This window comes from Euprymna scolopes, chromosome 13, assembly GCF_053919585.1.
Source record: "Euprymna scolopes isolate OS-2025 chromosome 13, ASM5391958v1, whole genome shotgun sequence".
NCBI lineage: Eukaryota > Metazoa > Mollusca > Cephalopoda > Sepiida > Sepiolidae > Euprymna > Euprymna scolopes.
In genome coordinates, this window is record NC_136494.1 from 76,150,116 (window position 1) to 76,168,302 (window position 18,187).

Sequence of the window (18,187 nt, forward strand, 5' to 3'; positions counted from 1 at the left end):
AACTAGCAGTTCAACCCAGCTTTGCACGGGCCTTATGTACTGTTCATTACTTTATGTGCATATGTAAATAATAATAAGTGTGCATATGTACAGTAATGCCTTTCTATATAATAGACTTCCTTAAGAGAAAAGTTAGACAGCAGAAGTAAAATGTTTTTAAACTTTGACCTCATAACATTTGTTTTGGGCTCAAATTAAAATGTTTGATCCATGTCCAGATAACCTACATCTAAAATTTCAAGTGTTTAGACAAAATATTGGGGGAGGAGTTTGGTTGAGTCTGCAAAGATGAACTATTTCAACCTTGACCTTTTGGCAGCAGAAATTTCGCCAAAAAAACTGATTAAAAGGCTTTCTACATATCTGACTACCCTTTATGTAAATTTTTAAATGTTTAGAACCAAATCTGGCTAAATAGTTTGCTAGAGAGTGCAAATGTAAAATCTTTTGAACTTCGACCCCTTCGCAGCCACATTTTCGGCCAAAAACCAATTAAAAAGCTTGCCCCATGTCTGAATACACTTTATATAAAATTTCAAATGTTTAGACCAAAAATTGGCTTAGTAATTTCGTAGAGACCGCAGAGGTCATTTTTTTTTTAAACTTTGACCACAATTATGACCCCCTAGCATTTGTTTTGGGCTCAAATCAAATGAAAAAGGTAGATCTTTGTCCAAGTAAATATATCTAAGATTTCAAGTGTTTAGACCCATAATTGGAGGAGTTTGGTAAGGTTTTCAAAGGTCAAATCGTTGAACTTTGACCCCTTAACAGTAAAATGTCTGACCGAAACCCTATTAAAAAGATTTTCCGTATGTCAAATTTCGAGTCTGTAGACCGAAAATTGACAGTTATTTAGTAGGGAAACGTAGACATACACATTTTCACTTTTATAGATATATAGATAAATAATGGAACGTATTTTTTGCGCTTACAGCCAAAATCAGAAATTAAGCTAATCGCAAACATTTGGTGGGCGTTGTTTCTGAAACATTTGAAGATAACCAACGAATGTGATCTATCAGCAAAGGTTCGAACTCCATGGTCCGATTATATCGTGCATGACGGTATTCGTGCAAACTAAGCACGTCCTCCTCATCTGAACATTGAAAAAGAATCGAAAAGAAAAGAGAAGTACTTGCCTCTTCGTTTTGATAAGCCGTGACTGCAATGAACTGCGTTTCTGCAAAACTGTACGTCATGAGACTCTTCTGCTCCGAGTGACAGCTAACCTTCACGATGTGCAACCGAGGCTCGTATTTATGCAACGAATTCAACATTATCTAAAAACAAAAAAAACAAAAGATGTATTTCATCAATTACGACTGAATACACATATCTCATCAATCGAATTTCCAGGATTATTTCCATGTGAATTTTGATAATCCTCTGAAAATATAGTCAGGGTTAATAGTATTAAGACAAAACCACTTCTGTGTAAGCAATTGCCACTGTTCACTTATAATTGTCAATAAAACGAATATGTCGTTATTTAAAATTGAAATTGTAGAAATAGAAAGAGGCTAATAAAGACCAGAATAGAGGCCAATAAAAAAGGAGAAACACGGTGATCCCATTAAAGACCGGAAAAGGACGGCGACACAAGGAGAAGCCAAAATAGTGAGAGAGAAAAAGAAAGAGAGACGGCGACACCGGGAGAGACAAACAGAGACGGCGACACCGGGAGAGACAAACAGAGACGGCGACACCGGGAGAGACAAACAGAGACGGCGACACCGGGAGAGACAAACAGAGACGGCGACACCGGAGAGACAAACAGAGACGGCGACACCGGGAGAGACAAACAGAGACGGCGACACCGGGAGAGACAAACAGAGACGGCGACACCGGGAGAGACAAACAGAGACGGCGACACCGGGAGAGACAAACAGAGACGGCGACACCGGGAGAGACAAACAGAGACGGCGACACCGGGAGAGACAAAGAGAGGCTGTAAAACCAGGAGAGACAAAGAGAGGCTGTAAAACCAGGAGAGACAAAGAGAGGCTGTAAAACCAGGAGAGACAAAGAGAGGCTGTAAAACCAGGAGAGACAAAGAGAGGCTGTAAAACCAGGAGAGACAAAGAGAGGCTGTAAAACCAGGAGAGACAAAGAGAGGCTGTAAAACCAGGAGAGACAAAGAGAGGCTGTAAAACCAGGAGAGACAAAGAGAGGCGGCGACACGAGGGACAGTGAAAGAGAGACGTTTCATACTTTCTGTCTGTTAGGCAACTATACCAGTGTTGTATTTTTACTGTCGCCAGGAAAGATAAAATCTTCCTCGCAATTTTACTTTTTGTTCTTATTCAGGCTATTGTCATAAGCTGATATATATATATATAAATATATAAGATACTTAAATATGCAGTAAGTTTTCTAAAACGATAGAGAGAGAGAGAGACTACTTTTACTCAATGCTTATCACCAGGTATTACATTAGAATGTGGGTGCTTAAAATCAGAGGTCAGACAAGAGCACAATCACGTTTTATTCGGGGAAGTACCCCAAAGTAAATGCTCTTGTTAAAAAAAGAAAAAAAAAAAGAGTTTAGTTATTATTTGTTATATGTTCCTTGCGACGCACTCTGCAACAACGTGGTGGGTCCCCTGTTTCTACATGTTAATACGTATGTAAAAGTTTACAACGTTACATAAAACGTATGTCTTCTTACCACACACCTCATCCTTATTGGGCCCCGGAAACAAAAAAAATATTAAAACAAAACTGCCATCTTCTTACCTGTCCGCCACCGTTGAGTTTATTCGTGAGTTTCACTTTGCTGAATGATGCTGGTTCCCGCATCCAATGCGCCCCAAAGTTCGGTGAATCGGGGTGAATGTAAACTGAGTTGGGTGCTGCGGGTTCAGCTTTACCCCCGGCTACCCATTCGCCGTTTACATATTTCCATCTGTGATTATCTACTTGGGCAAAGTCGAGTAAGAGCGTGTACATAGCATTAGAGTCGAGCCCAGTAATTGATACTTTAAACACGGGGAACATACGCCTGAAAAAAAAAAAAAGAAAGAAAGAAAACGATATTAAAAGAGTCATTTAAATTAAGAAATCTGAAACGATCTTCGATTATATAAGTGATTTAGAGGTTTTGAGGGGGTTTTGAAGCATGAAAAACTATGTTACTTTTTGTAAGTAATATTTTTATTGTTATTTTTTATATTTCAAGCGGACCTCCGCTCTTGATCACAAAAAAGTATCGAAATGAAAAAGAAAAAGAAAACCGTTGAAAGAACTGGAAATCTGTAGTGTGGACAGCGTTCATTCCTAGCAATCATGCTCGAAAAAGTTCACGTGAATTATTTTAGCCGTTTGTGGGAGAAGATCGTGTTTTTTTAATAAAATGAGACGCAATTGATTTCAATATGTATAATTTTTGCCGTTTGAATTAAATGCTTTTACGTTGCAACATTAAAAAAAACATTAAAAAGCACAATCTTTTCCCACAAACGGCTAAAATAATTCACGTGAACTTTTTCGAACATGATTGCTAGGAATGAACGCTGTCCAAACTACAAATTTCCAGTTCTTTCAACGGTTTTCTTTTTCTTTTCGATACTTTTGTGACTAAAGAGCGGAGATCCGCTTGAAATATAAAAAATAATATATTAAATACAAAAAGTAACATCGTTTTTCATGCTTCAAAAAACCCTCAACCTCTAAATCACTTTCCTAGAAGCATACGTGGACTTTTAACACACACACACTATATATATATATATATATATATATATATATATAAAGTTTTAAAAAGTATAAGGAGTCATTATCAGAATTTTGAAGATTGATGCGGGGACAAAAAAAAAAAAAATAGACACGAAAAATAGTCAAAAGACTATTGGGCTGAAATAATAAAAAAAAATAAAAAAGAACCTCGAGGTACCTTTCGTTCGACACTTGTCAAGAGATTACGTCGGCAGCGATTAAAATAAAACAATTTATACATAATTGAAAATGGAGGCGAAGAGAGGGGTGAAACAAACAAAAGAATATATATATATATATATATATATATATATATATATAATTACACGGGGTGAATTAAATGAATGAATAACCCGTGAGATTGTCCATATTTCAGAACCAAGGACAAAAAAAAAGTTAACTTGCCTGCAAATAAGTGCAGAAACAAGAAATAATGACGCAATGTGGACATTTCTTTTCCTTCTTTAAATCAGAGCTCTTTAAACAGGTCTAATTTATGCGACAGTTCCTTTTGCCTACAGAGCGATGGTTTGCGCATTAATACAGTTACGGCCTCCAAAATATTGAGATGTTGTTTGGAACGAGCCTTGTGTACGAGGGGCGTGCAATAAGTAATGTCCCTAACCCACTTCCCATAGCAGTAAAGCAACGAAACTTGGCACAGTTATTAGTCTTTCTCTACATGGGAAGCACCCAGAGTTATGCATTTCTCCCATCGTTTAATGCAGCTCTGGAGACCGTTTTTGTAGAACACCCCAGGTTGGTCCTCCAACCACGACGTGACTTCAGAAATCAAGGCTGCATCATCTGGGAAACGCTTTCCTTTCAAAAACAACTTCATGGCTGGGAAGAGGTGAAAGTCAGAGGGGTGCAAGATCAGGAGAGTAGGGAGTATGAGGGAGGATTTTATAACCACACGCCCGTGCTTCTGATCTGGCGACATGTAAGTTGTGGACCTGAGCATTTTCCTGCAGGAGGAGGGTAACTTTGCTGATCATGCCTCACCTCTTGATAGCTTCCTTAATTTCCTCAAAAGTGAAGCATAATAGGCTCCTGTAATTGTGGTACCTTTTGCCAGGAAATCTGTCATCACTACTCCGCCCTGATCCCAGAAGACTGTGAGCATGACTTTGCCAGCGGAGGGCTGCACCCTTGCCTTTTTTTCACGCGAAAATGGTCGAGGTGCTTAAAAAAGTGGTAATCAGTAGGTGAGAAGTCTGGAGTATATGGCGGATGAGGCAGAGTCCAATTTGTTCAACTTCTGCAGGGTCGGTTTAGCAACGTGCGTTAGGGCATTGTTATGGAGGGGAATTAGTCTTTTTCTGTTGACTAGTGCTGGGTGTTGTTAAAGTTTCTGATTTATTTCAACCATTTGTTGACAGTACTCCGCCATAATGGTTTCGCCTGCATTATAAAAACATGTAATAGAGAAGATCAGTCGCAGACAACTAAACAGTCAGTATGGCCTTTTGGTGCAACTCTGGCTTCGGAAAGTATCGTGAAGCGTCGTCGGTGTCTAAACACCAAGACGAGAGTCATCGGTTGTCGTAAATTGCAAGCCACAACCCGATCGAGAAACGGGTCGTTCTTGTTGCGTAAAAAGAATAAGAACACTTCATAATGGCGTTTCTTTTGGTTATCGTTCGATTCTCGAGGCACCCATTTTAAAACTTTATTTAGTCTTTCTAATCTCTCTCAAGTGGTTGGAAATCATCGTATACATTATTTCTAATGGAGAATCAAGTTCTTTAACAGTTGTGCATGGATTGGTCTTGACTAACACTTAATTGATCGTTGTTAACATCTGATGACCAACCATTACGTTCACCATCTTCGAGATTCTCGTCGCCGCCATCAAATTTCTTAAACCACCATTGTGCTGTGCGATCAGTAGTGGTTTCTCAGTCAAATGCTCCATTGATATCGTAAACTGTTTTAGCAGCTTTGTGGTCTAGCTTAAATTGAAATAAGATTGTGCGAATATTTATTCCCTTCTGAAAGGCCAATTGTTTTAAAACGTTTGTAATTTAAACGATTAGATAGAGAGAAAAACGCTCTTTAAAATGTTTTATAAAATAAAAAGATATAACGAAACTCACTTGAAAATACATCATTTGAAATCAAAATTAAAAATTCCCCAAGCACCTTCTTGTCAACCATACGAATGAAGAGTAGAATCATTTACACATGTTTCCACCGCTCGGAAACATTTCAAATGAACTACTAAAATGCTCTTCTACATTTTAAACACATCTTAAGTATATCCTAAATATTTTACATTTTAAATACTTTCTGAAGAGGTTGCTTCTCAGGACGTCTGAAACGCGTAAAAAACTATTTCAATGATTTAAAAACATTATTACAATGATCTAAACAATTTTCAACGAAAAACCAAAACACGGAATAATAAAATAATGTTAAAAAATACACATTGTTGGTGACCCCCCCCCATTTAAAATAAATAAATATATATATATATATATATATATATATATATATATATATATATATATATATATATATGGCATATTAGAGTTGACATATGTGTGTATCAATAAAATAATTTATAAACACGTTGACACACCGGTTCTCGTTAGATCACCGAAGTTAAGAAACGATAAGTCTGGCCAGTACCAGATTTGGTTGGTTGATTGGTTGGTTTACGGCATATCAACCCTTTTCAGGTTATTTAATCTATCGCAAGTATGTAAAGAGAAAATGCGGCCATTTTCTTGTTTTCCTTCATTCTGTTTATTGTTCCCTTCGATAAGTTCTACTTTCGATTAACTTAATGGTGTTAATGATGGAGGGTTGATGTTTTCATTGTCTGCGCACATATTAGGTTGAAATTCTTTCATAAAGTCTCGTCAAGTCTCGTCATCAGTACGTCGTGTTTTGGAGTTGAGTTTTTGACAACAGAGCATCGGGTTTTGGAGCAGTATCGAATTTTGAATAGTGATTTTTGACAGCAGTGTGGTGAATTTAGCGCCAGAAATATCTACTTGAAAATAGACAATGACTGTATCGCTCGATAATTTCATCACATTAATTGACTCACACGGTACGTTAATCATACCAGTATACATTGCAAGATTATACCGTGTATGAAAACTGTTCTCTTATCAAACATTTACAAGAAAAATTTTTTTATAGTTGCACTAAATGACATGTCCGTTTTTTTTTTTTTTTTTTTTTTTTTAGCTGAGCGGGTTTGCTTCAGTTTAAGTAATAAATCTAGTATGTTGTCGTATGGAACGAGTGTTGCAGAGAAACGGGGGTTCCTAGCGTTAGGCCTGTATTCCTTTCGACATCTCTCTCGAATGTGTCTATAGGCTGGTATTTATTGCTTACCCGGCCAATCACAATATTGAAAGGAGGAAAGACCCGGATGTACTTATATTCATTACCAGGGCTATGACAACAGCATATTCTTTTCCTTTTTTTGATTCTCAGATATATATCCATTGATATCATGTTTCATGTAGAGTGATGTGGTTCGCGGTTGACTGTGTCTAACCGTGTCGGATATGCACTCGAGGGTCAAAACAATGACAAGAATATGCCGTTACATCACTTAAAAAAAAGAAAGAAAAATAACAGTTGCTTTGGTGTCTCTGTTGTATACCGCGCAAAAACATATACAGTAGAGAACCTCGAATTGGAAAATGTTTTTCATAAGCATAACGTCAATGAAATTTAAAGATTTTACAAACATTAAAAAGTATGAGAAGAACACTTCATTATTAGAATACACCTGGAAATTAATTACGGACGAAACAGAAAACACAAATGGTTAAATATGAAATAATGAAGACTTAGATTTATATACATTTTAAATACAAAGAGTCAATTCTCTTCCTTTAAGGCCAGGTTTCGTGACGTTCACAAATCCCTTAGTGCAGATTTAGCAGCGTTGTTTGGACAGTAATGGCCACCGATTTGAACAGGATTCTTCAACTACTTTTGTCTAAGTTATTCCATTGAACTATGGTTCATAAATTTTTTTGTCGCTATTCGAAGTGTGAGTACATTTTTGATACTATAGTTACGAGTTTTCAAAATATGACTCACAGATTTAAAATGTTGTACTTAGACAAAAGAAAAACCATACATTCTAACTGCATAAAGTGTGTATATTAGATATGAATGAAATAATTATAACTTAACACAGCACAAACGCACCCAGTATATACAATAAACCGCATTCACCGTTGAATAGTAGCCAGGCCCATTATTTACTTTTTTTTTTTTTTTAAGTTTTCTTTTAGTAAACTTGAATAATCATGAAGCGGTACGTTCATGTGAACGTGTGATAACAAGACAGTGTGAAGCTCATTGACCTTTGACTCGCAGATGTAACGATTTTCTTTTTTTTTATTTATTTTTTTTTTGCACAATTTGGTTTTTCGTGGACGTCTTTCTGACAAAACGTGACCCCCCCCCCTTTCCCGCGCTAGTTTTGCTCTGAATACCCAATGTCCTTTGATCTCATTTCCTGTCCATTCTGGCATATCACGATATTGTCGCGTTTATTGTTTGATTTGGGACTTTTTAAACTTTTAACAGACAAGAAATCACGGATCCAAAAAAATAAATAAATAAATAAATAAATAAACGCAGCTGTACATCTCCAAAGGCGTGTTCGATTTAGACATTTTATTTCTTAGTTTCTTTTCTATTTTACTTATATGATTTCTTTCTTATCTGCCAATAAACTCAACCAGGTTAATTCTTGTATACACATATTCATGAATATGTGCGTGAAAAAGACAAACTATCTATCTACTTATATATAAAATGCACTTTGGGTCCTAGAGTTCCTTCCCTATAGACCCCGACACGACATTTATGAAAATGTACTTGATCTATCTGAAGGTGTTATTAGGTAGGTTTTGTATCAGAATGCAAGCGATAAATCTCGAAAATCGGTAATTGAAAAAAATCAGATCAAAGATAATCGCCCGATTTTTACTAAAATTAACATCTAATATAGCCTAAAATTGCAATTGTGTATACGGTACAATCACGTTGACATACCAGTTTTCGCTAGATCACCGAAGTTATGTAACGTTCAGCCTGACCAGTACCAGATGGGCGACTATTTGGGAAAGTGATGTGCTGTATGTACCGTGAGGTAAAATACCAGGTTGGGAAACTGGCATGGACTATCCTTCTTTCGAGAGAAAATGGGCCTCTCTTAAGCCGTGATAGGCAACCCATCTGGTGATGGCGTCACGATAAAAAATACTCTTGATACCCCTAGCGAAACATCAAGTATTCAGCTAAGGACACGATTTGAATTACACTACAAACTCGTGTAATGAGTTCGATCTCGGCAGCGACTGCATATTTATTATTATTATTATTATTTTTTTTTTTTTTGCAATTGTATTTGACAGGTTTCATTACGATACAAGCAGAAACAACCAAGGTCGCCACCACCCCTGTATTTCCTCGTGTATCTGAAAACACGCTATGCGAAATACAAATATATGTACGTGATGTTGCCAAGCTAACCAAAACCTTGATTACAGTAAAGCAGTTAGCCCTGACGGTATTCTAATTATAGTGCTCAAAAAAGCTTCAACCAGAACTAGCGCCCATACTTACAAAATTATTTAAGCGTTGTCTTGAGGTAAATTGCTTCCTAACACCGTGGAAAACCTCATCAGTATGCCCTGTATTTAAGGAATTCAGGTGATCCCTCATCTCTCTCATACAGACCAATAAGTCTGCTGTGCACCATAAGTAAACTACTGGAATCTGTTAATTAGAGAAGTAGTCAACTATCTCAGAAAAAATAACCTTCTCAGTAACGTGCAATATGGTTTCTGTTCTGCTAAATCTACAGCAGACGTGCTCATAGGATTAGCGAGTCTCTCGACGGAGGTTTCCATTAGAGGGCAATTACTCCGGACATATCATAGGCCTTTGGCTGGAAATGTCTAATTATTAAATAATTTCTGATAGATGCATAAGAGTAGTTGTTGATGGGCAGAAATCAGACGCTCTCAGTATTAATGCGAGAGTCCCTCAGGGGTCCATCCTGTGCCCAACTCTCTTCCTGATCTAAATTAATGATCTTCCAAAATACATCCTTACACTATTTGTAGACATTTATGCTGATGACACTACCATCTATGGTAGCACATCAAAGACCGTAAACGACACCGTTCTGATTCTCTCCTCTGATCTTGAGCATGTGGTACAATGGGGAAGGAGGTGTCTGGTTACTTTTACTGCATCTAAAACCAAGCTTCTATATCTATTCTCAGATTCCAATCTGGAATCAATTGGAATGAATGATTCTCGTCTTCGGGAAACTTAATGTTTTGACAAGCTTCTGGGCTTGTCATTTACTTCTGACCTGAAATAGAACACATCAAATCCATTGTGGTGGTCTTTCTACCACTCCAGTAGATATCTCACTCTTGGTGCAATTCTCTACCTATATAAAAGCCTGGTACGACCAACGATGGAGTACTGTTGCCACATATGGGCAAGAGCTGCTAATGGACTTTGTAGCTCAGTGGGGGATGCTTTTTTCTCTTCTCTGCAAACTCTTTCGCACAGAAAAGACGTTGCGAGCCTGTCTCTGCTTTATCGTTATTTTCATGGTAAGTGCTCATGTTAGCTTCAATCTACGCCCCCCCCCTCGCCAAACTTTCACGGAAACACTCGTCTGGCCGAAACCATTATCAATGATTTCCCCACACTCCTTTTCTGTGCCTAGACCTAAATGTAGATTCCACGAACAAAGCTTGTTCGAAGTGCAAACCTATGGAACTCTCTTCGGTTTTCCTGATTTCCAGCTGACTACAATTTGATTGTCTTCAAGTTCAATGCAAACAAGTTTTTGATGAACTGCCCCCCCCCTAAGTAATCGACTTTTACTTTTACAAAATTTCCACTACTTATGCTTATTATGCTATAATCACATTGACTAATGTATACCCAGTAACCCAACCTGAGTGACCTCTAGGCCTTGGTAAGTAGTGATTCCTGTGTAAAAAAAAAGCCGAGTGTATACAATTGACAGACTGTTTTTTGATAAGCCCGGGGAGTGTCCGAAATAAATGTTTCTGTTTAGAGCACAATCGAATCATTGTAATCGACTTTAACAGAATGTTCCCTACTGTGCAATGTAGATTACAATATATTGTGGATTAATTCAGTGCAGCTAAGCATATAAAGCTTTCTACCGGTATACGGAGGAGATGGGCCTGTGAGAAGAGCAGGCAATCGATTTGATTTCACCGATTCCGATGACAAAAAAAAAAAAAAAAAAAATATCATTCTTTCGAAATCATTGGCATTCTTTATCAATTTTATTTTGTGTGAACGATTCACTGTTGAATTTGCTTCTTTTTCATATTCTTATATGAAAAAGAATCAATGAGAGACGAAAGAAGTTTTCAACAAAAGTATTTATATTCGCTTTCACTTAACAGCAACTGAAAATTAATTTAATTAGGCGGAATACATCATTTATTTACAATTAGCTTCGTGCTAACAGTTGCGTACTCATGCAGAATAAGGACTTGACTACTGTCGAAAATTTCCCGGAAGGTGCCGAGCAAACGTTTCGAAATATTTTCTGTCCCAAACTCTAGCCATTTTTTTCAATGAAAGTTTTATTCGCAATAATAGAATAATTCAATGAAAACAAAAAGAATTGAAAAAGAGAAAATCATTCTATTTTCTTCGTAACAAGAGAATAATTATTGAAAAATATTTACGAAGCTTCAAGAAAATTAAAATTCAAATTTTCTTTGGTCTGAATAACAAGCAAGTGACGCAAAAGACAATTTTAATTTAAATTTCTATATCAATATTTTTACTTTTCATATTTTTTCATATTTTTTTTCATATTTTTGTTCAAATCAAGAGAAAAATTTAGTATTAGTTTTTTTTTCATCATAAACCAATGATAGCAAATGTTTACTTAAATGATGTTGGTTACGATTTCACTGACTCAGCGTTTCGGCATTTTTCGGCGTTTTACGTAAACTTGATGAGCCGTTCCACTTAAGTGAACAAAATTACCGAATTTTCATTACTAACGACTACTATATTATCCGATTGGCTACTGTACACTCTTTAACCCTTATCCTCGAGTAGCCACTAGGCCTTGATAAGTGGTGATGCCTATGTAAAAAGAAAAAAAAACTGACCGGAAAATTCCGACGAAAGGATTGTCTTTATTCTACCTAAGTACACACTATTGCTCTGCAAATTAATTTCTATTAATTATTTGAAAAGCTTGAAACTAAAGTAATTGATGCGATAAAAATAACTTCTAAACCAAAACATTAATTAAAATGAAAATAGGAATCAAATTAATTAAATTAAAAGTAAATGTAATATTTTCTTTTAAGTCAGCCAAGCAATCAAAATGTTATTTTATTTTCAACCTAGTAAATTTTTTTTTATTATTATTTAATTATCAGTTATTGAGATTAAGTCTCGCCTATTTGCTCATAAAGTTCAATTTGATTATATGATCACTGAAGCGAGCCGGACACACGTACGTTAAACATTAATTACACAAGGAATGCTTATCTACTACGAATTGTTGGCTAGTTTTGGAACCATTGTCCCACTTCTCAGATCTTAACTCGCGGAGGTAGGCTCAAATGTATTTGCTCATCCGTTGACAGGTGTTTCGCGATAAGTATTGTTAATAACTTGTGAAGCAATACCTTTTTTATAGTTACAGAAACCAAAAAACTCATTTCGTCTTCAATAGAAACGAAGAAATAAACTATACAACAGCAATAACTCTTACAAACGCGCGCTTAGATCAATGAAACTTTTTCTTTTGTTTTAAACGTTTAAGCTTATTATGGCTCTGAGGCCACTCTACGATAAAGTTTAACGAGTATTAGGTAGATACTGAAGCAATGATGATCAGTAACGGTGGAACTTTAGTACGGTTTACTGATATAAGGAAAACGCCACAAGTATTTATTACATTAGACTTGAAATCTGTTATGTTATAGTCAGATGTGAAGTAGCTCCACGATACTTTTTTTCAATATACGGATAGTTCTAAGAATAAATTTTGCTTACGGAAATTTCGTTTAGTTTGTTTAGTGACAGTTGTAGCTAGTGGAGTATTTGTTGCGAATGTTATACAGGGAAGGCAAAGACTAAAGCTCAGTCGAGCACCTATCATAAAAGTAACAATAGAGCAGAGAGACTAGCAACGGCTTTATTTTCGTCTCGAAACAATTTTAAATGATAGCTAACTTTTTTCTTTAGCTAAAAACATGTCAAAGCGAAATACTCGAACTTTATTATATCAATTATTAGCAGGCCGACGGACATTGCACGGTCGTAAAATACACTTAAATAATATTTTGATTACAGATTTCGTATTTATTATTATACTAGCAGAGAGACCTGACGTTGCCCAGGATTGAATGATCAATGAATATTTTACTCCTATATTTTTATTGTCGTTGAAATCCATGAAATCGCCCGGGAGGAAGCTTCAAATGCTTCCATGCAGTAACTTACTCCAAAATATATTACTCTACATTGCACTCCAGAGAATCTATTTCTTTTATAAAATTATTTTGTATAAACTTCTTTCCAGTTAACAAAAACAAAAAAATATTAAGAAATTTACACCCGAGATTTGAACCTTCAGACTCCGCCATGCAAAAAAAAAAACAACAAAAAAAAACAAAAACAACAACAACATTATCGACTTACCCACAGTAGCATTTTCACGGCCCGATGTTTTATCATTGTTGCTAAGCGACGACAGGGGGGGGATGGCGTTACAGATGATAGATAAAATAACGGTTTAGATAATCCATTATCGAGGGTATTCCGAGACAAAACTTAAGATCACCCCCAGGCAATAAAGTTCTGTAAATTTAAAAAAAAATCTGTTCAACCGTTTCGGAGTCTATAAGGAACGAACTCGCACACACAAAGTTGTATTTACATGATTATAGAGATTATATCTGACCCAATATATAGTAAGGATTTAAAAAGTAAAAAAAAAAAAAAAAAAATGACTCGTGCGCTACTACCGAGATTCGAAACCAAAACGTTCAGCTTACGATTTATTTTTCCTTTGATGTTAATGCCTGACATATGAAGACATGTTTACTGCAAGGCTAAAAATTAAAATCTGGACCAATAGCTATTACGTTACGCATGCATATTCGTAATGCTGTCGTGGTAAATTCAATTATTTTTTTAATTTTCACACTTTTGAACCTATTTTCCCCGGTTAAAATCTAAATATAAAGTTTCACGTCGGTTCGAATACACTATATATTAAGTTTCAGGTTTGTAAACCAAAAATTGACAGTAGTTTGGTAGGCGAATTTTTAAAACAAATGCATATACGCATACTTAAATATATATATATATATATATATATATATATAAAGAGGTGTTTGTTTACTACAACATTTTGCACAAATATTACGCAAGTATAAATCATGCTGAATATCTGCATGAATAAAATTACACGTAATAGTTAACTAAAGATGATCATCCCATAAGAAAAAAACAAAAACAAACAAAACTGATAGAAAATTAATCAAAATGAATATTTAAAAGAATATGCAAATCAGCTAGATTTTTTACAGATGAATGGAATTCCACGACCTATATATAGCACAGTTGTATTTTCTTTTTAAATAAAGAGGGAAAAAAAGTTTTTGGTCCTTCGACAAGGGAGCGTTGATCTGTAAATTCACCCTTGTTCATTTGTCTGTCAACACTTTTCTCAATGTACGCCGTGGAATTTCTTTTTGAAATTTTGCACAAATATGATGAGTAAAAAAATAACAGAACGGATTTTCCGAGAAAACTCCGGTTGCACCCATAGGGGTGCCTTTCTGGTTAAAATGACGACTGAGAGCTAAGAGAGAATTTACTGAAACCACAAAAAACGCATCGAAGCACAAATTAGGATCCGCGACTTCTGGAAAATCTACAACAGTGTAGTAAATAATGGGCAATCAACAACCCCCCCCCCCACCATCCAACAATCATGAGGTTGTTTGCTCTGCAACTGAGAAGGCTAACATGCTTGTCAGTCAGTTTGCCTCCAACTCTACACTGGACCCTGCCAACCACCCCCTCACTGACCTTCCTTTGCGGACAGACGCCACATTAGACGATCTGAAAATCACCCCTTCTCAGGTGAATTCTATCATAAGAAATCTTGACACTGCAAAAGCATGTGGACCTGATTTCATCCCGGCTGTGCTATTAAAAAAGTGCTTCGCCGAAGTAGCTTCAGTTCTCTCCAAACTTTACAACAAATGCCTTAATGAATCTTGCTTTCCTATCTGCTGGAAAACTGCTTCTGTGGTACCAGTATTCAAGAATTCTGGCGAAAGAACTGACCCAGTAAATTATCGCCCCATTAGCCTCCTCTCGCTTTTCGCCAAAATATTTGAGTCCATAATTAACCAAGCTCTAGTCCATCACCTTACAGATGCTAAACTTCTGACTGACCAACAATATGGATTTAGACAAGCCCGTTCAACAACAGACATCATAACTAATCTCAGAACGTGTATACCAGTCACCGGACAAAGCGGGAGAAGGTATAGCGGTAGCTCTAGATATATCTAAGCCTTTTGACAGGGTATGGCATGAAGGTCTTCTCAGGAAAATCAGATCATATGGTATCACTGGAAGAATACATGACATAATTAAATCCTTCTTAGATAATAGAAAAATCCAGGTTGTCCTCGACGGTCGTACATCTAAACAATACGATATAAATGCGGGAGTGCCTCAGGGGTCTATCCTGGAATCTCTTATTCCTAATATTCATAAATGACCTCCCTGACAAAATTGCCTGTGAGATGGGTATATATGCTGACGACACCACACTATAACAGACAACAGGAAATCAAATGAACACATATCTAAAGAAATGGCAGAATCACTAGAGGATGACGTCCGATCTGTAGTGGAATGGGGACATAAATGGATGGTTACATTCAATGCTGCCAAGACAAAACTCGTTTCCTTCAATAATTACAAGAAACCTTCTCTCCCACCAATAGCAATGGCCAATGACTATCTGAAAGTACATTCTTTAAACTCCTCGGCCTAACGCTCTCAGGAAACATGAGTTGGAACAATTACATCGAGAGTATCGCTGCGAAGAAGGTAGGTTCTCTCTACCGGGCTAGAAAGATACTAACGCCCGAAAGTATCCTATACCTCTATAAGGCGACCATTCGCCCATGTATGGAGTATTGTTGTCATATTTGGGCTGGTACATCTACCTCTAGTCTCTCACTCCTAGACAAAGTTCAAAAGAGAGTCGCCAATCTGATATGTTCTGAACTGTCATCTAAACTTCAGCCCCTGCCCCATCGACGAAATGTTGCACCCCTCTGCCTTTTCCAGAAGTACTTTAACGGTGAATGCTCTTACGAACTGCAAGCACTTGTGCCCCCTCGACGTAAATACCCCCGACAAACCCGACAAGCAGCTAAATCCCACCCCTTCACAGTAGAGATCCCTAGATGTAAGAGAGCCTTCTACTCCAGTAGTTTCTTCCCCAGGACAGCTAAACTTTGTGGAATTCCCTGCCGGATTCCTGATTCCCCAACTGTAAAGTGTAATGTGAACCGACATCTTGCTACCCAACTTCCTACACAGTACCCCTGATGTCCATATCCATGACAGTAGCCCCTTACAACAAAGTGGCAATATGCCTTGTTTGGGGTGAAAATGTAATGAAAAAAAAAAAATTTAAGGCTAAAATTGACACTTTTGTGCTTAAAAAAAAAAAATTGATGCCTTGGATTTTTATAAAACTTTCTGAAAAGTTGTGACTAACTGATTTCTATATAATTTTGTTTATCTATACTTTGCGATAACTCTTGGATGTGCCCCAGGGTATCTTTTAGGGCTAAAAAAAACACTCCATTTTTGGGACTATTTTACCGTATTTGCCTAAAATTTTCTGTGTATGTCTATTTAGCAGTTTTGCATGGTACTGAACTCAAATTTAAATATGTTAAGGCCTTGGGGACTTTTGGGGCTAACCGGGGGGGGGGGAATGGTGGACAGTCATTTCTCTTTTGCATGATACAGAACTCAAATTTACATATTAAGGCCTAAATCTGTACCGTTTGTTCATTTTCACCAAAATTGGACGTCTCTTGGGGACTTTTGGAGCTAAATGGGGGGAGGGGGGGTTAACAGTCATTTTTTATGCCTCGTTCATTATGCACTAACGGGGGACCATGCATGCTTCACTTGTTAATATTAATATCAATAGAAAAGAAAAAATGATAGGAGTATAGATACCAGTATTCAAGAATTCTTTTAACCAATTAAAGAAAAGATTTATGAAAAATATTAACTAATTCTGCTGAATAGGGTTTTTTTGTGTTAGTAAAAAATTACTTATTGTTAAAAGTTTGAAAAGGAACTTTTATATAAAGTGAAATGAAAGTATCTGTTTAAATTGGTTCAAATAATTTTATAAACAATAAGTTCTCTACAGTGCAATGTAGACTACAATACATTATGGAGAAGCAGGTGAAGCCGGTGCATCGCGATGGGCCTCAAAACAGATTAGGCAATCAATCGATTTGATTGAAAAAAACAAGCGATATCACCGATTTCGATAATAAGAATATGGGAGTGTAAAACATTCATTGATTCTCATTCAATCCCGGGCAACGTCGAGTCCACTTGCTAGTAAATGATTAACAACAAATTTTCGATGATAGTAACCAATCTCTTAAAATGCTGTTCGTCCATTTTCGGCGCCAGAAATATTTGCATCTATTCAAATGTGGATTTCAAAAGGCGAATAAATTACACAAGCTATGTTTATTAGCTAATCTATTCGATAATAACTTCGGTGCTGTACGATTTTAGCGTCGGAAAATCTCTTTTCATCGATTAAAATCAGTATTTAGAAAGCTGAAAACATACACAATAGTTATTTTATTTGTCAATTGATTTTTGCAGTTCGAATTTTCCGCTAGATTTTAAAAGAAATATTGTGTGGATCTTATTAGCGATGGACGTCCATAAACAGCTAAGAAAACACTGACTCGTATTTGTAACTTGATTTTCTTAACTTTTTTTTTTTGTTACGTTCTATAATAATTTATGATTCACTGGCGATTTTCCAACTTACAACCAAGCATAAAAAAGTGATAAATAAGTGCACACCAATATTACCAAAGGAAAGCTAAGTTACTCTATCTACCTGAGTAAGTGTTTTGTGCGTTTTAACTTATTTTGAAGTGTGTTTTAAATTAAAGATCGAAGGTGATGTAAAGCCTGTAGTGTTAAAACGAAAAACGGTCTCATTTGGACAAATCGAAAAAAGAAAAATAGCTATGTTTCTGGGTTCACATAAATGAATACGAAAAACTAAGTGGTTTCATTAAATGAATCATAGCCAAGCGTCGATAATCAATTAAAAATAAGTTCAGACGATTATTGACATGAA

The 18,187-nt window shown here is 36.4% G+C and overlaps 1 protein-coding gene across 1 annotated transcript in view; it reads right to left on the bottom strand.

Annotated features, from left to right (window-relative positions):
- LOC145292077 (T-box transcription factor T-like) overlaps window positions 1-18,187 on the bottom strand; it is a 247,007-nt gene that overhangs the window by 47,170 nt on the left and 181,650 nt on the right. The window contains exons 2-3 of the mRNA XM_080138135.1: window positions 2,740-3,004; window positions 1,143-1,283 (exon numbers count right to left, since the gene is read on the bottom strand). Coding sequence (XP_079994261.1) covers window positions 1,143-1,283; window positions 2,740-3,004 — 406 coding nt within the window. The remainder of the gene's footprint in view (window positions 1-1,142; window positions 1,284-2,739; window positions 3,005-18,187) is intronic.